The sequence below is a fragment of the Bos indicus genome, chromosome 20, assembly GCF_029378745.1.
Source record: "Bos indicus isolate NIAB-ARS_2022 breed Sahiwal x Tharparkar chromosome 20, NIAB-ARS_B.indTharparkar_mat_pri_1.0, whole genome shotgun sequence".
Taxonomy (NCBI): Eukaryota; Metazoa; Chordata; class Mammalia; order Artiodactyla; family Bovidae; genus Bos; species Bos indicus.
In genome coordinates this window covers 17796046-17822267 of record NC_091779.1, presented here as the reverse complement: position 1 = coordinate 17822267, position 26222 = coordinate 17796046, and the positions used below count along the sequence as shown (strand labels likewise).

Here is a 26222-nt window from a genome sequence, read left to right as displayed (position 1 = left end):
ATATTTGACGTAATGAAATTGGATAATACGTGGGGTTTTTCTCCTAGCATAATTGTACAATATCAGGGTTCGCTGTACCTCTGACTTATACAGCTACATGAGTAAAGAAAAGTTGGTTTTGCAAAACTATTTGAGAGCTTCATCAGTTTTGCTAAGGGCCTCTTCTTTGATAGTTAAATTAATCTATTCTGAAGCACCTGTCAAACTATAGCCTTTCAGACTGTTTAAATACTAACTAGTATAACTCATTTGGATCCTCAGTTGTCTTGGCTTTGCCTGTGGTAGGAGAAATTCTTCAGGATCACTTTTGCAGAGGGACTAAAGCGCTGACTTGGTGGATAAGGAGAAATAAAGGAGTGTTAAACTGAGAGAGCGGAGAAGGCAATGGCACCCTTCTCCAGTACTCTTGCCTGGAAAATCCCAAGGACGGAGGAGCCTGTTGGGCTGCAGTCCATGGGTTCGCTAAGAGTCGGACACGACTGAGTGACTTCACTTTCACTTTTCACTTTCCTGCATTGGAGAAGGAACTGGCAACCCACTCCATTGTTCTTGCCTGGAGAATCCTTGGGACGGGGGAGCTTGGTGGGCTGCTGTCTATGGGGTTGCACAGAGTCGGACATGACTGAAGCAACTTAGCAGCAGCAGTAGCAAACTGAGAGAGTTTGACTTTATAAATGGTTAGTTTATGAAAACTATCTTTCTGTAGTGACAACTAGTTTCTTTTGTACACATATATATGTGATAGGTGGAAAACAGAGATCCTTTGCACTAGATATACAGAATATACTTGGAAACTTTCTAGACTCTCTTATAATCTGTTGTTTTTGGGTTTTTTTCTATTTTGTCTTAATCTATGCCTGTGCCATGCATGATCTTCTAATTATTGTAAATTCTTAGTGCACTGATAACATAAAAAAGCAAGACTGCTCTTATTATTATTTCTGAAATTTTCCTCGGTGTTTACTTTTTTGTGTTGATTATTTTTTCTCATGGGAAAATACATTAAAATTTTTTAAAAATATGATCACATATGCTATGTAGCTTTACTTTGTGGTTTTCAAAAAAAACTTAAATCTTTTTTTGCCTGTGCAGGGCCTTTGTTTTGCACGGGCTTTCTCTGGTTGCGGCAAGCAGGGGTTACTCTTCCATTATGGTGCCCAGGCTTCTCGTTGTGATGGCTTCTCGTTGCGGAGCACAGACTAGGCATGTGGGCTCAGTAGTTACGGCTCCCAGGCTCTAGAGCATGGGCTCAGTAGTTGGGGCTCTCGGGCTTTCTTCGAGGTATGTGGAATCTTCCCAGATCAGGGATCAAACCTGTGTCTCCCGCATTGGCAGGCGGATTCTTTACCACTGAGCCACCAGGGAAGCCCCCACAAAAACTTCTTGACCAAAAGAGTTATAACAGGAAACTGGAATATCCGTTTGGAAACAGGGATGAGCTTTGTGGGAAGAAAACCAAGGATTACCATATTACAGTTATCAGATTTCCTTATTACAAAGCAATGATAGTGATTTGATTTTTGGAAATACACCTTTTAAATTGACAATTTGGTTAAAAAAATTACAGCACTTTTCTCTCTCCACTTTGTTGCTGAATATGAATTATCAAGATGAAGTTATACGACTCTGAAAGATTTCTTATAAGTTGAATAATGTTTTTCCCAACTCCCTGGCCTAAAGGAAGCCCTCCCTTGAAGGTGATAATAAGTAGGGTTCAGATGCCCCACATGTGCACTTTAGGCATCATCAGACTGTCATTGCCCTGTCACGTCTCTGCAGCTCCAAATGCAGCCCCCCCTCCCAGAGTTCCCACTGGGAGAGAATGAAGAAATAGTGGCCTGCTAGATAAGTTTAATTCAAGTAGCATAGATAGTGGAAGGCTGAGAGAAGCTTCATTACATTTGTAACATTCAGGTTTCTGTCAAGTACTTAATCCTGAGGTAAATGTGTGGCCTGTGTTTCTAAAGGGATTCCCCTTAAAGTTTATCGTGACTTTCAGAGAGGGTAGATGGAACTGAATGGTGTGCCAAAAGGAATTCAGGATAGCTCCCCATATTTAGGGGAAAGGAGTGAGGGCAATTTATACCCTAACCAAACAGGACAGGACTGACTGACTGCAGCCAGTGGCAGCGGGAGACAGTTTCCAGTTGGCTGTGAGCTGCAGATAAAGCTATCCATGAGGAATTGCTGCTCGTGTGGCTTGAGTGTCTCATTGCTGGATCCTTCGAATCAGTGCTCTGAAGCCGTTGGTCATGAGGTTGTAGAGAATTCCTTTGTGGTTCTAAGTTGAAGCTATACAGCGTGGGTCCCTTGCCGCTTTGTGATTTTGTGCACCCGTATGTGCAAATGAGCATGTTTGTACCAGCTTTACTCTGTGTGATGAGCTTTCCTGATAGCTCAGTTGGTAAAGGATTTGCCTGCAATGCAGGAGACCTGGGTTTGATCCCTAGGTTGGGAAGATCTCCTGGAGAAGGGAAAGGCTACTCACTCTGGTATTCTTGGCTGGAGAATTCCATGGACTCTATAGTCCATGGGGTCACAAAGAGTTGGACACAACTGAGCGACTTTCACCTTCACTTGCTCTGTGATAGGAAAGAGAACCATCATTGTGAGCTACTTCAGCGATGGTGTTGGTTTCAGGTTTTGGTGGGCTTTGCCGTTCCCCAGAGACACTGCTATATTGGGGCTGCCTGGAATAAAGGTGGAAGGAAGGGGAGGAGTTTGTTGAGAAGAAAGCTGAAATGACCTACTCTATTTTTAAAAATTGTTTAAAAAACGGTGGGATGGTGAGGGAGAAAACTACTTGATTTTGGTCAAGTAGGAAAGTGAAAGTGTTAGTCACTCAGTCGTGGCTGACTCTTTACAACCCCATGGACTGTAGCCCTCCAGGCTCCTCTGTCCATGGGATTTCCCAGGCAAAACTATTGGAGTGGGTAGCCATCCCCTTCTCCAGAGGCTCTTCCTAACTAAGGGATTGAACCGGGATCTCCTGCATTGCACGCAGATTCTTTACCGTCTGAGCCACTATACCACAGATTTAAAATAGTGTAATGATGGCTTATTGAAGCTGTGATCTAGGTATAGTTTTGATGTGGTATATGTATATACATATATATAGGTGTGATGGTGGTATACTGCAGTAAGTGTTTTCATATGGCTGGGTAAAATACTTGAGCATGTCTGTTAAATAGCTTTTTTTTTTTTTTTTTTTTAACTTGTAAGGTGCTGGGGGAGGGAGGTTTGAGTGACCTGAATGTCTTTACTTGAAAATAAAAGCTGTCATATGTTTTTCTTACTGCTGTCAAGTACTACACATTTCAAAGAATTAAAATATTTTGTAGCATCTGAATGCAGAAGCTGAACTCTCTCCTCCCTTTCTTTCACATAGGTTTCCACTTGAGTGGCACAGTGACAGAACCTGCAATACAATCGGAGCCAGAAACTGTTTGCAACGTGGCCATCAGCTTTGATCGTTGCAAGATTACCTCAGTGACCTGCAGCTGTGGAAACAAGGACATATTTTATTGTGCGCATGTTGTGGCACTGTCTTTATACCGCATCCGCAAGCCAGATCAGGTCAAATTGCATCTTCCCATTTCAGAGACTCTCTTTCAAATGAATAGAGACCAACTACAAAAGTTTGTACAGTATTTGATCACAGTGCACCACACAGAAGTTTTGCCAACTGCTCAAAAATTAGCAGATGAAATTCTTTCCCAGAATTCAGAAATCAACCAAGTACATGGTGAGTATAGACAGCCATTCTATAGCTTGCTTCTTGGGATTATTGTTCATTTATAAGTTTAATTCTTCTATATAAAAGTAAGTTAAATATGAATTAGATCATCAGCATTGCCCTTAGGTAGCTGAGGGTTTAAATTCAATTTTGCATCTTAAAACATTTCTTCTGAAGTGTTCATTCTGGAGATACCAAGCCTTTTATGCTCAGAAAGATCTCTCATTTGTTAAAGCTTGGCTCTTAAACATTTATGTTTTATATTAATACAGTTTTATCAAATATTAGATATTGGCTATGGTAAACACAAATTCACCCTTGTCAGGTGTTGTCAGTAAACTGACTTGCATGTATTCAGAATTTTTTTCATTTTTTTAAAAGTGTATTTTCCAAGGCATTAAGTTTCTAATATGATACTGCATGTTAAGAAATAATTTATTTTTAGAAAAATACTAAAATTTGTTTAGACAGAGTTTAGGATATGACTATTATTGTGTATAAGAAATCTCAAAAAGTTTCTTTTAAGTATTTTATACACTGAACTTATCTGACTTATTTGTTAGCATGTGTATCAGCTGTCTACATATAGTTGAGATATGAGACCAGTTCACTCAATCCTTGACATAGAAAGTGTAAATGTTTAAGGAAAGCAATTTGAGCTCACTTCCTAAAAACTTTTAAAATTGTGAGACGTAACACAGAAAAGTGCATAAAATATATATGTGCATATTAACAAAGTGAACCAACACCCAGGCCACGAAATAGACCACATTTGGCACTTGAGAGGGTTCCACGTGTGCCCCCTTACTTTGAGTCACCAGCTCCTTTCTGTTCCTCATGGTAACCATTGCCTGATGTTTTTACGGTAATCACTTCCTTGGTGCTTTGTGTTTTAATGTTAACATCACTAAACACTGGTTTAGTCTTACCTGATTTTAAACTTTAGGTATCTGACTTTTTTTTTTTTTTTGAATTTTATTTATTTATTAATTTTTGGCTGTGCTGGGTCTTCATTGCTGCATGCAGGCTTCTCATTGCAGTGTCTTCTCTTGTGGAACACAGCCTCTAGGGCTCAGTAGTTGTGGCGCACGGGCTTAGTTGCTCCGCAACATGTGGGATCTTCCCAGATCAGAGGATCGAACCCATATTCCCTGCATTGGCAGGCAGATTCTTTACCATTGAGCCACGAGGGAAGCCCCTATCTGACTTCTTTCATTCAAAATCATGAATGATTTGGATAATCATAAACATTATCTCATGTTTATGAGATTTATTTACATTGTTTCATGTACCTTTTAGTTCATTCATTTTCATTGCTCTTAAGCAGCACTAGAAATACCAATAGAAGTGCAGTGTGAACCACATGTATAATTTAAAATATTCAAAAAGAAACAAGTAAAGTTGATTTTAATAATGTTTATCTCAATATACTTGAAAAATCAGTTCATATTCATATTAGTCTAACATTCATAAATTCAACAAAAATATTTATATATTTCACTTCTTATTCACATTATTCTTTGAAAATCTGTTTTACAGTTAACCACAAGCACATCTCAGATCAAACTCTAGCCACATTGCAGGTGTTCAGTAGCCACATGGTTAGTAGCGACCTTATTGGAACAGTAGCTCTCTAGAAAGTATTCTGGGTATGAGGACACCATGATTTATATGTCCATTTCACTGTTGATGAACCTTGTTTTGAATAAAGCTGTGAACATTATTTTGTAAGTCTCCTGGTGTCTTATGATACTTTTAATATGTCTTTTATGTCAGCGGAAAATCCACATAACCATATTTCTTCTAGCGCTCTGCATATCAGTCTCAGCTTTATTAAAGTAGCTATTACAAGGTGTATAAAGCATTTTACTTGGTAGAATCTGCCAGTGTTGAGTAACAGGATGGTAAACAACTCTGCCACAGAAGTACCCTGGACCCACCAAAAGCACATGCACTCAAGGACTCTTTAAGTTTAAGTAGGCTTCTGCTCTGTCATACCATCTGTCTCCATTGTGTTACTGTGTGAAAATTCAGGCCAGCTAACAGTCATCTCAGAGATTTCTCAGGAGCCTGTTTGTGGCTTCTTATTAAAACATTGACTGAAGGCAGAAGAATAGCATATACCATTTCTTCAAACTTTCATGCACTCCCTTTTTTTCCTTTCTTTAAAATTCATATAATCCATTTGGTCATTTAGTTCTCAAAGTTTTAGTTTAACCAGAGGTCCATACCAAGTCAGTTGTTTGTTCTGCGTCTGTCTTCCTTGTTTTAAAGGATAGCAGACCCCCAAATTTCTTATCTAAAAGCTTTTAAAATCCATTTCTGCGTCAAAATAGTGAGACTAATGAAACAATCTAAGGTTGGATGTAAGAAAGTATTCACAAGACATTATATTTCTTTCAGATTTTCTAAAATTAGAAGAAAAAACTAAGGAAATATCAAGGACAGAATTCAGGTTAGCTTTAGACTGAATGTGATTTTCAGATAACCGTTGTATGAGAACAGCTCCACGAGAGCAGTGAACTTGAGCAGTTTCTCCTGCCAGCTTTCTCCACTTAATTTATCATCACATTTGCTCCTAGCCTGGAAATGGGCCAATTACACAAGCTGCCTTCCTGCTTTCCATTCTAGTGTGACAAGTGGCAAAAAAGAAGAGAGTTAGAAAGCAGGCCGTGACCTTAAGTGATGAAATGGGAAATCTGCTCCCTGGAGGGTCTTATTTTAACTGTTAGATTGATGACTTAGTAGGGGGTGGGATTTTTAAATGTTTTGCAGTTATTTGACTACATGGTCCCACCTGCCTCCAGACATCTGCATGTTAAGCATCCTCTGACTCATTTTTTAAGCAGTATTTTCTTGCATGGTTTTGAGAATGTGTTTTTTTCTTTGAGAAAAATGTCTTGAACATGAATATTAGGAAGAGTTCATTTTTCTGTAAGGAAAAGCATCACTTTTACCTAACTAGATAAATAGAGTTAGGATAGGATTTAGATTAGATTTTGTTGATAGGTATCTTAAAGAGAATGAGGTTTATCTTATCTAAATACTTTTTAAAAGAAAGCCATAATACAATTTTTAAGTAAATGCAAACTATGCTGCTAACAGTAGGTTTTTCCTTTTTCTTATGAACTTGTCCTAAAGCTTCTTAAAATTCTATTAGTTGCTTTACTTACTATTTTGAAATATTTTTTAAAGAACTTTATGCTAAGGAATTAAAAGTTTTTTCAAGTGTATTCCAGGCATATTGTTCCTGATAATTTCCTTGTAAGCTACATATTGCAAATTTATAATTGTAATAGATTGTAGATGAAGAAACCAAGGAGAATGGGTTAGTGACTTATCCAGGATCACAGATTGAGTAAAAGTACTTGAAATACAGACTTAGTTATTGTAATTGTTCAGTCCTTGTCAGTTTTTTACATTTCATTTTGGTTTCATAAAATTTTTCACATAATTTTGATTAGATTAAATCAATTATTGTGTGCTAAAAAGTGGCTGTAAGTTAGTTAATTGATGTTAATGGCCCTCCAGGGAGATTGGCAGTTGCCGTTTTGCATTGATAAGCAAAATTGTTTACCATGGTTTTATATTATAATAAAACTTTCTAGCTTCCATATCCTCCAAAAAAAGAAAAGCTATTGTTTTTTCTCAGTGTTTAGAAATTTACTGATTTCTAAATGCTAACCTGCTCTCTTGGTTAATTCATCCCAGCCGTTTTTTGGTCTTTTATGCTTCTTATTAATGTATTATAAATTAGTGAATTGTGGTATCTGGACAGAACATTGAAATCTGGAGACCTAGAGTACATTATTATCTCTGCTGTATATTACCTGTTTGACCCTGGGTAAGACTCATTTCTCTCATCTTTAAAATGCTCATAATCTTCACTAGCAGCATTGGAAAAATCTTGGTCATACTTACATATGTAAAATATTAAAGAAAAGATAAGAGTTTACGTCATGTTGGGGTACCCATAAGTAGTCATAGTTAAAAAGAAGAGAAAAGAAACCTGTTGGGGGATGGATGATAACAGAGTTGGAGGTCAGCTTGCTGTCCTCTGACTCTCTGGCATATATTTCCTCTTCTACTTTTTCCTCTTTTGCTCTTCCTTTTGGGGACTTCCCTATGGGATAGTGTGTACTAGGCAGACTACGACAAAAAGGGACAGATGGAGTGTCACCTGTGGCATTGGTCTCTTCTTGGACCAGAGGGAAAGGATGTCATTTCTGTGGCCCTTTTACCCCCAGTGCTTGAGTCAGTCCCCAAAGTAGGCTAGATTGATCCCTCATTTCACTGTCGAGTGTCCAGAGGTACCATCTCAGTCAGCCAAATGTAGAAGGCGTGTACAGTTGACCTTTGAACAGTTTGGGTGTTAGAGACATCAACCATCTGTGCAGTTGAAAATCCACACGTAACTTACATAGTTAGTCTTGGGTGCCTGCAGTTCCTCTGCACTCGTGGTTCCTCATATCCACAGTTCTTCTGTATCTGCAGTTCTGTGTCTGTGGATTCAACTGGGGATTGTGTAGTATTTAATATTTATTAATACTGTTGAAAAAAAATCCTCTGCAAGTGGACCTGTGCAATTCAAATTCAGTTGTTTGAGTCAGTTCTATTTACATGTCAGGTAAGGGTTGACATATGACATGTAAGATCTTTTCCACCCCTAATTCTGTGACTGGTGGTAGTATTTTTATACAGACACACACAGAAGGACCAATGTACCTCTTCTACTCTAGTGTGCATTTGTGTGTTGTTCTTCCATCAGACATTTAGTTTTGTTTCAGCATGGTTTTGTATAAAACTAGCAGTATAAATTCCATTCATGCCTGCCTGTCTTGCTAAATTTAGCCTTCAAATACTTCCATGTCCCAGCCGTTATATATATCAATCCATTCAGTCTCTCCCAGATATCACCAAACAACCGAATCTATTCAGCCATCCCATGTTTGTTGTGTAGCTTATTTTTACTTGATTGTAAGCTCCATCAGGGCGAGAACTATGACCTGTATCTTTTGGCAGCTTCCCTAAGGACAGTATTTAAGAAGTAATGGACACTCAAAATTAAGTAACAGTGTCCTTTATTATGTAATAAAGGTCATTTATGACACACCCATGCATAGTTAAAAATCATACTCGGTGGTGAAAAGCTAAAGCCTTTCCTCCAAATTCAGGAATAAGACAAGGATTTCCACTCCCACCACTTCTATTTAACGTAGCATTGGAAGATCTCAGCACAGCAATCGGACAGAAAAAAGAAGTAAAAGCCATTCAAATTGAAAGAGAAGTTAAATTGTTACTATTCACATAGAAAACCCTAAAATTTCCACCCAAAAGCTAATAAATGAATTCAGCAAAGTTGCAGGCTGCAGGTTAATATACAGAAATCCGTTACATTTCTGTACACTAATAATGAAATATCAGAAAAAGAAAGTTAAAAATAATAATGTCATTAAAAATTAAATGGAAAAGAATAAAATACATAGGAATAAATTTAACTGAGTAGGTGAAAGGCCTGTACTTTGAAAACAATAAAACATTGATGAAGGAAAATGAAGATGATACACAGAAATGAAAAGATATTCATGCTCTTGAATTGGAGTGATTAATATTGTTAAAATGGATATACTACCCCAAACAGCCTACAGATTTGATATAAGCCCTATCAAATAACAATGATATTTTCCACAAAATTAGGACAGAAAATCCTAAAATTTATTGTTGTTGTTGTTGAGTTGCCAAGTTATGTCCGACTCTGTGTAACTCCATGGATTGCAGTATGCGGGGCTTCCATGTCCCTCACCATGTCCTGGAATTTGCTTAAGTTTATGTCTATTGAATTAATGCTGCCTTCCAATCATTCCATCCTCTGTTGCCCTCTTCTGCCTTCAATCCTTCCCAGCTTCAGGATCTTTTCCAGTGAGTTGGCTCTTCACATCAGGTGGCCAAAGTGTTGGAGCTTCAACTTCAGCATCAGTCCTTCCAGTGAATATTCAGGACTGATTTCCTTTAGGATTGACTGGTTTGATCTCCTTGCTGTCCAAGGGACCCTCAAGAGTCTTCTCCAGCACCACAGTTCAGAAGCATGAATGCTTTGGTGCTCTGCCTTCTTTATGGTCCAACCCTCACATCCGTACATGACTATTAGAAAGACCATGGTCTTGACTATATGGACCTTTGTTGGCAAAGTGATGTCTTTGCTTTTTAATACACTGTCTAGGTTTGTTGTAGCTTTCCTGCCAAGAAGCAGTTTTCTTCTACTTTCATGGCTGCAGTCACCATCCACAGTAATCTTAGAGCCCAAGAAGAGGAAATCTGTTACTGCTTCCACCTTTGCCCCTTCTGTTTACCAAGAAGTGATGGGACTGGATGCCATGATCTTAGTTTTTTTAATATTGAGTTTTAGGCCAGCTTTTTCACTTTCCTCTATCACCTGCATCAAGAGGCTCTTCAGTTCCTCTTTACTTTCTGCCATTAAAGTGGTATCATCTACATATCTAAGGTGGTTGATATTTCTCCTGGCAGTCTTGATTCTAGCCTGTAACTTATCCAGCCTGACATTTCACATGATGTGTTCTGCATATAAGTTAAATAAACAAGGTGACAGTAAACAGCCTTGTTGTACTTCTTTTTCAATTTTGAACCAGTCACTTGTTCAATATAAGATTCCTGCTGTTGCTTCTTGACCCACATACAGATTTCTCAGGAGAAAGGTAAGATATTCTGATATTCCCTTCTCTTTAAGAATTTTCCACTGTTTGTTATGATCCACACAGTCAGAGGCTTTAGCGTAAAATTGATACGCAACCACAAAAGACAGAGAATTACCAAAGCAATCTTGAGAGAAAAGAACGAAGTTGGAGCTGTCACCCTCCCACTCATCAAACTATGCTACAAAGCTACAGTAATCAAAACAGCACGGTACTGGTACAGAAACCAGACACAGAGATTAATGAACAGAATAAAGAGCCCAGAAGTAAATTCACACACCTGTGGTCAATTAATCTACAACAAGAATATACAATGAAGAGAAGGCAGTCTCTTCAACATGTGGTTCTTGCAAAGCTGCACAGCTACATGTGAAACAGAGATTAGAACATTTTCTTCCAACATTAAAAAAAAAATCAAAATGGATTAATGACTTAAATGTAAGACCTGAAACCATAAAACTTCTAGAAGAGAACATAGGCAGAACACTTATGATGTACATTGTAGCAATATTTTTTTGTATCTGTCTCCCAAGGCAAAAAAAAAAAGCAAAAATAAATAGAACCTAATTAAACTTTAAAGCTTTTACACAGTAAAGGAAACCATTGGCAAAACAATAAGCCTATAGAATGGGAGAAAATACCTGCAAATGATATAACTGACATGGGATTAATATCTAAAATATACAAATAGTTCATATAACTCAATATCAAAAAAAAAATAACCCATTCAAAAAAATGGATGAAGACCTGAATAGACATTTTTCCAAAAGAGAAATATAGATGGCTAACAGACACATGAAAAGATAATCAACACCACTAATTGTTAGAGAAATGCAAATTAAAATAGCAGTAAGATATTACCTCATACCTATCAGGGTGGCCATCATCAAAAAGTCTGCAATAACAGGTCCCTGGTAGCTTAGTGGTTAGGAGTTTGCCTGCCAGTGCAGGAGATATGGGTTCGATCCTTGATCTGGGGAGATCCCACATGCTGTGGAGCAGCTAAGCCTGTGGCCACAACTGCTGAGACTGCTCTAGAGCTCAAGAGCCACAACTCCTGAGCCTACATGCCACAAGTACTGAAGCCCAAGCCCTAGAGTCTGCTCTGCAACAAAAGAAGCCACCACAGTGAAAAGTCTGCACATCGCAACTAGAGAGTAGCCCCTGCTCACTGCAGCTAGAGAAAAGCCTGTGCAGCAACAAAGACCCAGTACAGCCATAAGTAAATACATAATTTTTTAAAAAAGTTTACAAATAACAAATGTTGGAGAGGATGTGCAGAAAAGGGAACACTTACACTCTGTTGGTGGGAATGTAAATTGGTGCAGCCACTTATATTAGAGGCATTACATTACAAACAGTACAGAGGTTCCTAAAAAAAAAATGAAAAACTACAAATAGATTTAACAATGGAGTCACTCCTGGATATATATGCAGCAAAAAAAATAGAGAGTAATTAGAGAAGGTACATGCACCCCAGTGCTCATAGCAGCACTGTTTATTTAGAATAGCTGAGATTTGGAAACAACCCAGCTTCCCTGGTGGCTCAGCTGCTAAAGAATCCTCCTGCAATGCAGAAGACCTAGGTTCGAACCCTGGGTTGGAAAGATCCCCTGGAGGGGAATGGCTACCCACGTCAGTATTCTGGCTTGGAGAATTCCATAGACTACATAGTCCGTGGGATTGCAAAGAGTCAGACACAACTGAGCGACTTTCACTTTCACTTTAAAGTGTCCATCAGTAGATAATTGGATAAAGAAGAAGGGATGTATGAATACAAGTGGAATACTACTCTGTCATAGGAAAATAATGAAAGCTTGCCATTTGTAGGAACAAGGATGGACCTAGAGGCCATTATGCTTAGCGAAATAATTCAAGACAGGGAAAGACAAATGCTCTATGATATCAATGATATGTGGAATCTAAAATATAATAATAACAAATGTATACAGCAAAGTAGAAGGAGACTTAAAGATATAGAAAACAAATTAAGTGTTACCAGAGAGGAGAGGAGAGGGAGGAGGGTCAAATTAGGGTTATGAGATTAAGAGATACAAAGCACTGTATATTAAAAAAAACACGTGTACACCTGTGGCGGATTCCTGTTGATGTATGACAAAACCAATACAATATTGTAAAGTAATTAGCCTCCAATTAAAATTAATTAAAAAAACCAAAATGCATAACCTAAAAATAAAAAATAGATAAACAACAAGGATATATTGTATAGTATAGGGAATTATAACCATTATCATGTAGTTACTTTTGATGGAGTGTTGTCTATAAAAATACTGAAACCCTAAAACTAATGTTGTAAATCAATGATACTTTAAAAAAAGTAACCATATCATTTTTAAATTCCATTTTCTTAGAATTTGGAGATGTATTCTTGTACATATGTTCCAAATATGAGTGACAGACAGTTGGAGTCGTTTGACGGAGGCTTCATGTCACATCTCTCTTCATTTTGTTTCCCTGTGGATGGTCATATTCATGTAATTGGGCTTGCGTTAGCAACCAGTTTTTCAGTTATCCCAGGGAGATAATTTGGTTATTACAAGCATTATCCTTTCTATTGTAGAATGTTCTGGCATTGACAGTTGGTGAAACAAAGGTATGACCTACTAGTGGTGGTCAATTTAATTAGCAAATCTATAGGAGAGAATTAAAGTTGCTTTAAATGTGCTATCGCAAAGTGCAGTAATGTGAAACGTAAAAGTAAAAAAAAAAAAAGAATACATGTGGAAAAACGTATAGAAGTAAATGAAGATAAAAAGCCAAGTACTCGTTGGCTCTCTTGGTCTCCAGTAACTCCCTTATTCCCCCAAGGCAGCCGCTGCTGATAGTGTGGTTTATAGTGTTTGAGGCCGTTTTTTGGTGCACACACAAGTATGTAGTTTTTTAAAAACAGTTTTAAAAGTTTTTTTGTAGTTTCTTTTTTTTTATTTTTCCATACATCATGAATACTTTATCTTACTAGTACAAAAAGGTCTGTTACTGTGTTAAGTGCTGTGTAGTATTACATATTATGGGTCTGTTTAATCATTAACATACCAAATGATTTCAAAATTGTTTTCATTTTTTTCTATGTGCAATTCTACTGTGACCATTCTTTTTGTATGTGTGAATTTGTGCAAGTGCTTTTGAGTAATAGATTCTTTGTTAATAGTAGAAATGCCAGAACAATTGGTATGGGCATTTTAAGTTTTGTAATTACTGCCAAATCTCCCTTCAAAAATGACCAGTTTTACCATTAAGTTTTAATTAGAACTTGGTGTTTTCATAATATGATTTAAATTTCTTCTAAAAAGTTGTTGAAATATACAGTCATGCACACATGATCATCTTCATATGGAAAAACATCTCGTTTTAGCAGAAGAGAAGTAATCTTTTGGGAGGCATCACGTCTCTGACCCAGCAGGTATACATGATACGGTAGTACAGAAGCAGCCAAGTTACTTTTAGCTCGATATCCTTTATCCTTTCTGTTTTTACCTCCAAGTCGTGCCTTCTCTCATACCCTACAGTCATCTCTGACACTACCCGACTCTCATAATTGTCAGTGGCTTGTTACCAGCTGTGGTCAGTTTGCTCACCATCCCTCTCCTGAATGGAGGAGAAGGGAACAACAGAGGATGAGCTGGTTGGCTGGCATTGCCAACTCAGTGGATATGAGTTTGAGACACCTCCGGCAGATGGTGAAGGACAGGGAAGCCTGGTGTGCTGTAGTCCATGGGTCGCAAGTTGTCCAACAGCACTTGGCGACTGACAAGAACAAGTCTCCATGTTGGCTCTGTGAGCTTTTGTCCCCGTGTCCCTCACTGTAGGCTTTTCACCCCTCGCGCTGTAAGAGTACTCAGGGTGTTGAAGAGCTTAGAAGTTCGACAGCCTGCGTAAGAATTCTAGTCCCTTGCTTTCCAGCACTTTTAGTGGAGGGAAGGAACTAAATCTCCTCAGGGCTTAGTTTTCTTACGTGTAAAACATTGTGTGTAAAGAGTGCCTATTTCATAAGGTCAGGAGAGGTATAAAGGAGTCAAGTTAAGTTGCGATTATCCATCATTGTGATGTGGCAGTTGACCTGAGTCTTCAGCTGGCGGTGGTATCGTTGAGGAAAATAATTGTGAAGTTTTTTAAAAAAATCTTTGAAAATAATCTGAGCAAATCATTCTTGAACCTTGCAATCATAGTAGATCTCTTTTAATAAATCAGAAGAGTCAGGTTACGTAAAAATGAGACTTTCTGAGAACTTTGCATTTAATTATTTGTGTACCAAGTAATTGCTAATATATTAATATATCTGTTAGTTAGGTTATGGAAAATGACCTAACTCTTAAGCACTCTATGCTTATATTCTTCATTTTTTAATGAGCATTAGTGAATGTACAAGTGTTTTATTGCTCTTTATCCATATAAAATACATGATTATTTCTGTACATGAATAAGTATATCACTGAAACTTCTGAAGTAAATTAAAAGATAACAAGAGATGAGTAATAAAGTCAGGTGAGAGGAAAAGAGTAGAGGAGCTATAAACCTTGACAGGCCTATTTGAGTTCCCTGAGCTATATCCTGATTACAGTGCTACTTATTTATTTCTTTGGCATTTAGCTAAAGGGAAGGTGGCTTGTTGAGGGAGCAGAGGCTGGCGCATGCCAGGACTCCCTTTGTCATTAGCTTCCAGGCTAAACAGATTGTCCTCTAACAGCTCTTAGAGAGGACACCACACTGCATCATGGCAGTAGAATTACATGGACTGACCACTGAGAACAGGTGATGAAGGATCTGGCTGTTTCAGCCACCACAAAATTGTATTTGGAAATGAAGACATTAGTTAACTGCCTTGAAATGAGGATTTCAGTCAGAATAAAATTTAAAGCTTTTCTCAAGTGTGTATTTATTCAGTACACATTATTACATTATTTTTCAGTGGTCTTCTAGTTCTTATCCTTGCTAAAGAAAGATTTTTTTTTTTTTTTTCTGAACCTGTGTCACTGAAGTTTGCTGCATTGCCTTTTCTCTCTCAGTGCCAATGTTTGATATCAGGACTTTTGCCTTCAGCTTGTAAGACAGGTGTACCAGTGTCTTTGTAAGCCACAGACTTAATGTTTCATATCTTTAATAGCAGGCACTAAAACTGTAGGAGATGGCATTCCTTTATAGGTCCTGCAAAAGAGGCTGAATTAATCACCTCTGCAGTGTAAACATCTGCTTCCTGCATTCTTCCTCTGTAGACTGAATTTGACAATTTAATTTTAACAACAACAAAAAAGAGCACTGCTACTTAAATATAAATGCTTAAAGCTTTATTTGGACAACCATGGTATTGAGGCAGTTAGGTCACAGTTAAGATGAAGATGTAAACTAAATAAAGCCTTTCATTTTTTGTTTGAATTTGTTTTCCAGCAGTTTTAAGAAAAGAGAAATAATTAAATTCTCCATTAGAATACTAAGCTGTGAATAATTCCACATACCAAACATAGCATAAACCAGTTATTGAATATGTCTTAATATCTCAGTTTAAAATTTGCAGTGTGATTTGGTAGTGTCCAGTGCTTGGAAATGACTGTTTTTGTGATAAGAGACAGATACCTTAGTCAGTAGGTCTTAAATTTAGTGTACTTTAGTGAGTACACTGGACCCTGAATACTTTTCAATCCGAAGATCCAGAATATGCCACCATGTTTGAGATTCCCTCCAAATACAGAATTGTGTTTCCCAGCTGTACTTCCCATCTCCACGGCCCCTGCCTTGTTATCTGTGGCAAGGATTCTGGTTCAGTAGGTCTGAAGTGGTGCCTAAGCATCTACTTTTCACAGTGTGCCTCAGGAGTCTTGATACATTCCTGATCTTGAGAACTGCTGGGGTAAGAGTTTTGATACTGGAGTAAATCAAAGCTAAAACAGAACCAAATCAAGTAGCAGACAGGGAAGGCCAGAGATGGACAGTAGTCCTGCATGTTCATGAACTCTCCTTTGCTCTCCTCCAATGGCATTATGTAACCAAGGTAGGAGAGTGAATCAAATTCATACACTCTGGCTGGGAGCAAAAGCCAATAAAACCGTTGCACTGTGTTCAACAGATAATTTCACTTTCCCTGAAGGCTTGAAACTTTGTAAAATTAAGCTTTAGTCATAAAATGCTCACAAAGATTAATTACACAGTTGTAAAAGTTACAGAGTTTGTAATTATAAATATAAATAAGGGTAAAAAATATGATAGTTTTAAAACACTTTAAAGGACCATTTAATTTATATACCTAGATTCTGGTTCCTGCCCAATGTGGGTTATATCTAATAGCAAATGTATAAAAGCTTGAATTATGTTTCTCTTTGCCTGCCTTTCTCAAAGCTAAATTCTGAGAGGTTTGTCTTTGATTATAGACAGCCATTAGCGAGTAGAAATAAATCTTGCACATCTACATTTTATGCAAGGCTTAGGCAATACTTTAATGCATATAATCATGACATGTTAGGATTTAAGCATTTAGACTTTAGCATTAAAGTTTAATAAATAAATTTCCTCTTTTGGGAGGGTTGTTGTAAACATGAATTTCCTGGTATATAATGTAAAGTGTACGTGTCTTTTTTCCTAAAATGTTGAGTTGTGTTTAGAGTAAATTTATGTTTTATTTATCAACTAATTACCTTTGTGTGCATTCTTATGACTGAATTGTTTTCTGCATAGTCACGGAAAATTTCTAATTTTTATTACTTAATTTTTTATTCCTACATAATAGAAGATGAGGGCTGAGGAAACAGAGGCCTCTCTTTGTGCAGGTGTGTGTCTGTGTCATCTTACTCTAGAATCAAAGAAGTGAGCTGGATTACGGGTTGTGTATCCCAATGGGATACAGATATAACCCCAGTAGTTAATTAGCTCTTCACAATATTGTGTATTCTTAAATTTTCCTGTAAAGAAGAAACATGATAACAGATCCCGGTATTCTTCCTTAAATTTTTTTTTGATTTATGGTTGACAACTGCTGCCTTGATGCTTTCAGGGTTCAACTTGAGCTCCGAGGTTCTGGAATATATTCTTCAGCAGGGGAGAGAACTGGGAGACTGCATTTGGCAGTGTGTGCTGTGGACAGACAGGTCATAATCACTCTGAACCTGTGTTTCTCCTTCTATAGAAAGGGGATCATGAGCTATACTCACCTCCAGGGGACATTGTAAGAAGAAAATGAAATTTAATTCATGTGAGGATACTTGAGCAGTAGTTTGCTTTTGATAGGATTTCCTTCCTTGGTAGGAGTGGAATGTATTTATATCTTTCTCCCTCCTTATTTTCCTCCCATCCCTCCCTACTTGATTGGCTCATAGTGGCTCTTGCCCAGCCTTTAAATGTTGGCCTTCCCTATGGTTCCATCCTAGACAATTTTTTACCCTGTACCGCATCCCATAGTATATCTAGCTCTGTACTTTAAATCCTTTCCCCTCTTCTTGGCTGAGTATCTCAGAGGTACTTCAAATTCACCACATCTAAAACTGAACTCATGGATTTTCCCTGGCGGTCCGGTGGTTAAGACTCAGAGCTTCTACTGCAGGGGGTGTAAGTTCTATACCTGGTCGGGGAACTAAGATCCTGCATACTGAGAGGTATGGCCAAAATACTAAAAATAATAATAATAAATTCCGTATTCATGATGCAAACACTGCCCCTCCCCGAAACCTGATCCTGCTCTGGTGGTCTGTGTATCAGGGAGTGAGTTGTCCAGTGTTTTATCTAGTTGTATAATCCAGAAAACCATCTCTCTCTCAGTTCCCTGATCACCCATATCTCAGGTATATCTTTCCATTGCAGTACATAAAGAATCTTTACATTCATTTTTATGGCTGCTTAATACTCCATGGTCAGATCAGATTAGTCGCTCAGTCGTGTCCGACTCTTTGCGACCCCATGAATCACAGCACGCCAGGCCTCCCTGTCCATCACCAACTCCTGGAGTTCACTGAGACTCACGTCCATCGAGTCAGTGATGCCATCCAGCCATCTCATCCTCTGTCGTCCCCTTCTGCTCTTGCCCCCAATTCCTCCCAGCATCAGAATCTTTTCCAATGAGTCAACTCTTTGCATGAGGTGGCCAAAGTACTGGAGTTTCATCTTTAGCATCATTCCTTCCAGAGAAATCCCAGGACTGATCTCCTTCAGGATGGACTGGTTGGATCTCCTTGCAGTCCAAGGGACTCCGTAGGACTGTTGAAATTGATGTGTATCAGAGCAGAACATTTTTTACTTTCTAGAGTGTTCTTTTCTACTTTGCATGACCTTGTTGTGAATTACCATTTGTTACTTTTAGGGAGAAAAAACAAGTTCCTCCCTTGTCAGTGCTCTCTGGCCCTTCTTCTGTTCTTGAGTTGTCTTGTGTTGCTCTTTGCCCTCATCCTCTACTGTTGAGTTGTGTGGACAGTATCTTTTGTTTCATCTACATACCATGTTCCTTTCTGCTTGAGACCTCTGCCTAAGCTCTTAGTCTCACATGTAGATTCAGTGCTTCCTTTTCCTGCCTTCAGTTATCTTCTAATCTACTTAAGGCAGATCTCAGCTCCATATGCTTATTCTGCCAATCCAAGGCCAGGTCAGAGCTCTCTGATACAGTCTCCTGGCTCTTTGTGCTTTTCTATGAACAATTCATTTATTCTTATATATTTGTATGGGTGATTACATTGGTATTTGTTTCACACACTTAAAGCAGTGTTTCAATAATAGTAGATTGCAACCCATTATTCATTATGAAATCAGTTCTTAAAAATTATGATGAGCCTTTAAAAAGTGAAATAGTACAGAAAATATCAGACTTTCTCACTTTTACAGAAAGGATATTTTTTGATCTTACTTTTGCTTCAGATTAATAAATAGATGTGTTCATATAAGTGTCCAGATACACAGGTGTATTGGGTATGGTATTAATTATGTTTCTTATTGTGGCTCTTAGTCAAAAAAGTTTGAAAGCCATTGAACTAGATAATACATTCTGTGAGGACAGGAATTCTATTTTGTACCCCATTCCATCCCTGAGTCTAGCAGAGGGCTCTCAGTAAATATGTTTTCTGAATGAATGAATGCACACTTTTTCAGGGAGGTTCACAGACCAATTCATGCTCCTAGAGACTAATGGAACCTGGTCCCAAGCACATGTTAGTGATTATTTCCTTGGCCAAATGAGTCTGTGTAAGATTATTAAAAGAAAAGAAGTGTGGAACCATATCTACAGATTTTTTTTAGGACTTAATAAGCAGATGAAACACTGTTAATGAGAGGTTTTAGATTTGTTTTTGTATTACTTAATGAATCTTAGGCCTTTAATACCATTTTATTTTATTAATAAATACAAAACAGTTTTCACTTGCCTAAATATCTGGGTAATTTTAATTTCTAAGGTAGTCTGCAGACTGTTACATAGATGTTATCTTTTGTGTTTACTTCAGCAATAAAATATTTACGCAGTTTGGCAAGGTGATACTATAACCTGGTTTAGTACAACAGCTGCAGTGCCTGTTCCCAAGTGGCTTGATTTCCCTTTTTAATCTTTGGTTTTCTGCAACTAAAGACTTATGTCAGCATGCAGTTTATACAGCAGCAAATAATGGTGAAAGCTTCTTGAATTAACGTAGTAAAGAGAAATACTCTGCTGAGTTTACTTGGTTTCATATTTTTCTAGTGTCTTTGAAAAACATTTTACTAATAAGTCTACACAGCAGAGTTTTATAAACACAGTATATTCACAATGAGACTTTTTTGTGAATTTTTTTGTTTTTTAGAGAACCTGTAAATTCATCTCCTCATGTACAGTCTCTGATGTTAAAAAAAGGAAACGTCTCAGCTCTTAAGTCATTACCTTTCAGCTTAGCACAGAGCAGCAAAGTTCTGCATATAAAAGAATAATTTCACACTTATTTTCGGTCATACATATGTATGTATATTGAGATTGGATTAAAAAGTATTTAGGCAAAAAGTATAGAATCTTAATTCTTTTCAAGTTTATTGTCAGAGTCCTGTTAGCACAGAGTTTTTATCTAGCATATGTGTTATTTTTTCTTTCTATTTCTAGGTGCTCCTGATCCAACAGCAGGTGCTAGTATAGATGATGAAAACTGCTGGCACTTAGATGAAGAGCAGGTTCAAGAACAGGTTAAACTGTTCCTTTCCCAGGGCGGGTACCACGGATCAGGGAAGCAGCTTAATTTGCTCTTTGCAAAGGTATGACTTTTTATTTTTAAAGAAACATTCTAAATATATACATTTATAGAAAGTATATACAACCATGTATAGAAAAAGATAAAGGCTTCTTTGTAAATTTTTTTTTTTTTTTTTTAATGGGAATTACCTGGCAGTCCAGTGGTATAGGACTCCACATGTTTATTGCTGGGGCTCCAGTTCAGTCCCTGGTCATGGGTGACTAAGATCCTGTCAGCTGAGTGGCATGGCCCAAGGGAAAAAAAATAAAGTTATAATCAACCATTAGAGACTTCTGTGTTGTAATGTAAGCATTAATTTACTTAGATGTCTTTAGGTAAGATATGGGCCATTTTTGTCTTTTTTTAGTTCTTATACAATTTTGAAAAACTGTTCAATACTAAAAATAGCTTGATATTAATTGAAATGCCATTTTTTTCAGTTTTTAAAAAACTTTTCTGGTTAATTTTCCCAAATAGAGCATAAATTTGAATATAGTCCTTAAGATATGCTTTGTATAATTAGTTTAATGTTAATATTTTAAAATTAGTTTCAAGAACGTTAACTTTGGAGAAATAGAAACCTGGGTTTAAATCTCAGTTCTAAAATCTTGAGTGTGTATATCTTTGCAAGTTATTTAAGTCAGTTTCCTCATGTATAAATTTAGGTAAATAATAGCATATCCCTTCTAGTTGTTGTGATTATGATGTTATATGATAATTGTGTCTTAACAGTCGTTGGGTGTTGGTAAATGTTAATTTTCATCACAAACATTTGATCACCTAAGAGACAAAGTTATCTTCAGTGTAAGTTCATTGTGAACAGAAGCTGTGTCTGTTGCTTTACACAGAACTTTAGTACCATGAACACATTTCTAAATACTGGATAAAATGCTTTTTAAATAATGTTAAGGCAATGTCTTTTCATTGGGGGTGCAGCCATCATTATAGATAATGAATTCAGATTGGTTTTAAAGGAACAGATAACTATGTTCATTGATACTTTTGTTAAACAATTTCTCTCATATTCATAGTAATTAAAACCTTTTGTGGGTAAGTTTAGTCACTCAGTCATGTCTGACTCTTTGCAATTCCATGGACTATAGCCCACCAGGCTCCTCTGTCCAATAGGATTTCGTAGGCAAGAATACTGGAGTGGATTGCCATTTATCAGAAGAATTAAAGTAAACTGTTACTGCTTATGGCCAAAAACTAGTGTATGTGATTAATGAAAACCCTTTGAATAAAGATTTAGCCCGGGATTTTCCTGGCAGTCCAGTGGTTAAGACTCCGAGCTCCCACTTTGATGAGCACAGGTTCCATCCCTGGTCAGGAAGCTAAGATCCCACATGCCATGCAGTGCAGCCTTTAAAAAAACTTTTATCTCATATACCATATATAGATTGCCAGTTTTTCAAGAATTATAGTAGTGGCTCAAACAGTAAAGAATCTGCCTGCAATTCAAGAGACCCAGTTTAATTCCTGGGTCAGGAAGATCCCCTAGAGAAGGAAGTGGCTATTCACTCCAGTACTCTTGCCTGGAGAATCCCATGGACAGAGGAGGCTGGTGGGCTACAGTCCACAGGATGGCAAAGAGTCAGACACGACTGAGCGACTTTCATTTTTCACTTTCAAGAATACGTCTAACTCTAAAATTATTTCACATGACTTAATGAATCTTTGGTAATTCATAGCACTTCAAACTCTTATAATGCGTCAGAGTCAACAGTCTGAAATTAATTACCTTTAGGCTATATAGATGTACTTGAGTGTTGGTTAATAGTTCTGGGTTTATATGCTTAGTAGTAAAGCATTTATTTTCATTGCTGTTGCTAACTGAGTAGTAGGTTAGAAATTCATCAGGGAAATAAATACTAAATTAAATCTATAACGTGAAGAGGTAATATTAAAGGTTTGGTGTATTTAGACACACAGTAAGTATTTCTTAGATTCTCCTATCAGTAGAAAGTACACTGCGGCCTAGTGGAAGCAATGTAAAAGAGGAATTAGATGGGCCTGCAATTGCTATTTTTATCTATGTATATATGGTGTACACATTATATATGTTACATGAAGTAACAGCAACATCTAATTTTAAAAATGGCATAATTTCCAGAGTTAAGACAGATCTGGATTCTGATTCCAGTTGTTCCTCTTGTCCTTTGGACAAGTTACTTCACTTCTGAGGCATGGCTTTATAATTTGTAAAATCAGTGTTATAATCTGCCCTACTTATTATGGATGTTGTGAAGATTGAAAGGAGAAGTATAAATGTAAAACTCTTTAGTGAGATGTCCAACAAATAGCAACTCCATTTCTTTCTGTTTTTTAGTACTTCTTAAGATTATTGAAACAGCCCTCCTGGAAGCACACTCTTGTGATTCAGTGTAGAAGTGCATTTGAGTTCTCTACAAGACTCAAATTCTGAAGCCTGTGGAGAGGTGGTTCCATTACTTCTCAGGGTACAGGCCTGAGGCAGAATATATTGACCTAGAGCTTTAGGCTGCTTTATTAAAGATCTACTATTTCCTCCTCCATTTGGCTTTCACATAGAAAGAATTTTGAATAAAAGGACTCTTCCCCTCTCAACTACTACTTATGACCTTGGTCTACTAATTTCCTATTCAGAGAACTGACGTTCAGCTTAGATTGCTCTTGTTGAACATATAACATTTCACGCTTTAGGAATGGATGGATTCATTAGGATTTCCTGTAGAGCAACTTAGCCTTATATTTCCTTCTTTGCTTTCTCATTTATCTGGGAACTATTAACAGAAGAATAATGGACAGAGCTTGATGTTCCAAAACAGAGAAGCAGAGTTAATTTATGAAGTCACTTACGATTCTGCTATAAGGATTGCTTATTTGGAGCAAAAAAGTTCTTGAACTTACACAGCCCTGAACATTTCCTCTTACCATTGCAAAAACAGTCCCATCTGAATGAATAGAAGTATGTGTTGCTCTTTATGTTGAAACCCTTGGTGAGAAAGAATCTAGTGTAATTACTAATTTACCTCAAAAACGAAGGACTTGTACAGCTTGTGCTTGAATATACTAAAAACCACTGAATTGTACAGTTTAAATTGGTGAATTGTATGTATGTGAATAAAGTTTTTAAAAAAATGAAGGATAGATGCTATTACTATAAACATCATTAGATCAGTTTAGAAGATCTCTAAAAAGTTTTTGGTACACTTCTTTAGACTCCATTACTCTGGTGGTAGTGCAGTCGGTCAGGGAGTTAAGAAGGTACCGAATGATTTGTCTTGTTTGTTTTGGTGTTGCTTTGCAGTCTGGCAGAAACATTTTTAGGGGGGAGTTAGGAAGTTAGGCAATTTATTTTTTCTTTTGTGGATTCAAAAACACAATTTTAAAACAATTATTGGTCATTCTTTGATTAAATTGCCATTGAGGACAAAGGCTTATTTTTAACAACTTTTGTTTGCTTAAAAAGGATGGTGTTAAAAGAATCCACCACCACCACCGCCCTAACTTCCCTCCCCAGAGAAGTAAGGTGTACCGTCTCTGTATTACTATTCATTTTTTAACATTTTTCTGAAGGTATTTTTTTCCCCCCACTAGGTGCGGGAGATGTTGAAGATGAGGGACTCAAATGGGGCCCGAATGTTGACTTTGATAACAGAGCAGTTCATGGCTGACCCTCGTCTGTCACTTTGGAGGCAACAAGGCACTGCAATGACTGACAAGTACAGGCAGCTCTGGGATGAGCTGGGTAAGTGTGAATCTTCTGATGGATTGCCAGTGAGTTGTGTGTGGCTGAAGCCTGGGATGGAAAGTGGAAAAAGCATGGTCAGAATATTGCAGAAGAGAGAGCTGCTCTTACATGAACTTGACGCCAGTGTATCCTGGCTAGGACAGGGAGAATGAAACATTTGCAGGAATCAGTCTTGGCAGCGTTTGGGGGAATTGTCTGATGTCGAGGAAAGTAAGCACAGACTCTGCTTTTAAGTATTTGGGGGGGTGGGGAATGTGTATTTCCAGATAGGTATTCGGTACAATAGCACTGATTATTCATTTCCAGACTAATATTGTAATCACTTCAGCTGGAATTTGGCCATTTTCCCCTTTTACCTACATTAAAGTTATTAAAAGTAACTTGAGTCGTCATTTTTAAAAATTATTCTCAACTTAGATGAACTACTGATTGTCAGAATGGAAAAGTCACAGCAAACTCTATAATTTTTATTGCTTTCCAAATCCATGGTGGTAAAGATGTAAATACAGCAGGTGGTTGAAAAAAATGAGAAATGCACTACTTGTGTTTACTGAGAAATTTGCAGAGATGACTCTTGTTACTCAATACTCATTGCTAGAGAAATTAATAATTAATTTGTTGTCTATTAAGAAATCTGTATGTGACAAATGGAATTTTGGGCAAATATTTTGTCAGTGCCTGTTTTAATTTTATGTTCTGGATATTTATTAGAAGGTTTGGCTTCCCTTGTGGCTCAACTGGTAAAGAATCCGCCTGCAATGCAGGAGACTTGGGTTTGATCTCTGGGTTGGGAACTTTCCCTAGAGAAGGGAAAGGCTACTCATTCCAGTGTTCTGGCCTGGAGAATTCCATGAACTGTATAGTCCATGGAGTCTCAAAGAGTCAGACATGACTGAGCACTTTCACTTTCACTTTCTAGTTTCAGTGAAGTTGAATAGTAGAAGTCTTCATACCTTCACCTTCTGTCTTCCTCTTGGCTATTGATGGACCACATCATGCTATTGATCCCATGCCTCGACCAAGAAAGACTTGTCTGTGAAGATACCAGTTATAATGTTTGGAAGGGACCTTTGAGATGAACTGCTTACAGATAAGGAAACTAAAGTCTGAGGAGGTTAGGAAACTTCCACAAAATGACATAGTGTGACCCTTTAAGGTTATACAGCAAGATGGTAAACAGTTGGACATCAAAGTTTCCTTTTTCCCATTAATAGGATGTGTGTTCAGGAACTGGTTTGTGGATGACAGCTCCTGTTTGTTTTTTAACATGTGTCTGCTATTCCCCAACGTTAAGATACTTGTTGACCTTTTCCCAAAGTATTTTTTATTCAGTGTCTTATAATAATTTAATCTTAGTACTTTCCTTGGGTCACCGGGAGTAGTGTTAGTGGCCTTCCCCTCAATCAGAATTTAAATCAGTCTGTAACTGTAGTAGATCCTTTTGGTGTCCTGGCAGGAAATGTTTGGGAGCTCAGTGTGGTAGTTGGAGAACACAAGTGTAATGTGTGGTTTAAACAAAAATTTTTATAGAATACTGAGTGGTTTGTAAGTAAAGACTCCTCAGTTTTGTAACTCTACAGTAAGTGTTGAATTGACTAGTTGGTTTATGGCAGTAAAAAGGAATAACATTTAAAAAAAAACTATAATGAAGGGAATCATTTCAGGAAAAATTATTGGATTGATATCAGATGAATAAAATTTAAAGAGCTTTGGTACTTAAAGAAGCTTAAAATTACAAATAACTAATTAGAAAATATCAACTAAATATTTTGGTTACCAAAAAAAAGTACAAGTGATACAGTTAAATAAGATTTTCAGTGTTTACATTTAATCCATTAGTTGTATTTCACTTTTGCAAGTTGGCC

The 26222-nt window shown here is 37.3% G+C and overlaps 1 protein-coding gene across 1 annotated transcript in view; it reads left to right on the top strand.

Moving 5' to 3' along the window:
• Positions 1 to 26222, top strand: part of ZSWIM6 (zinc finger SWIM-type containing 6) — a 211749-nt gene that overhangs the window by 125123 nt on the left and 60404 nt on the right. Inside the window, exons 2-4 of the mRNA XM_070774642.1 lie at positions 3389 to 3745; positions 20498 to 20646; positions 24204 to 24354. Of these exons, the coding sequence (XP_070630743.1) occupies positions 3389 to 3745; positions 20498 to 20646; positions 24204 to 24354 (657 nt within the window). The remainder of the gene's footprint in view (positions 1 to 3388; positions 3746 to 20497; positions 20647 to 24203; positions 24355 to 26222) is intronic.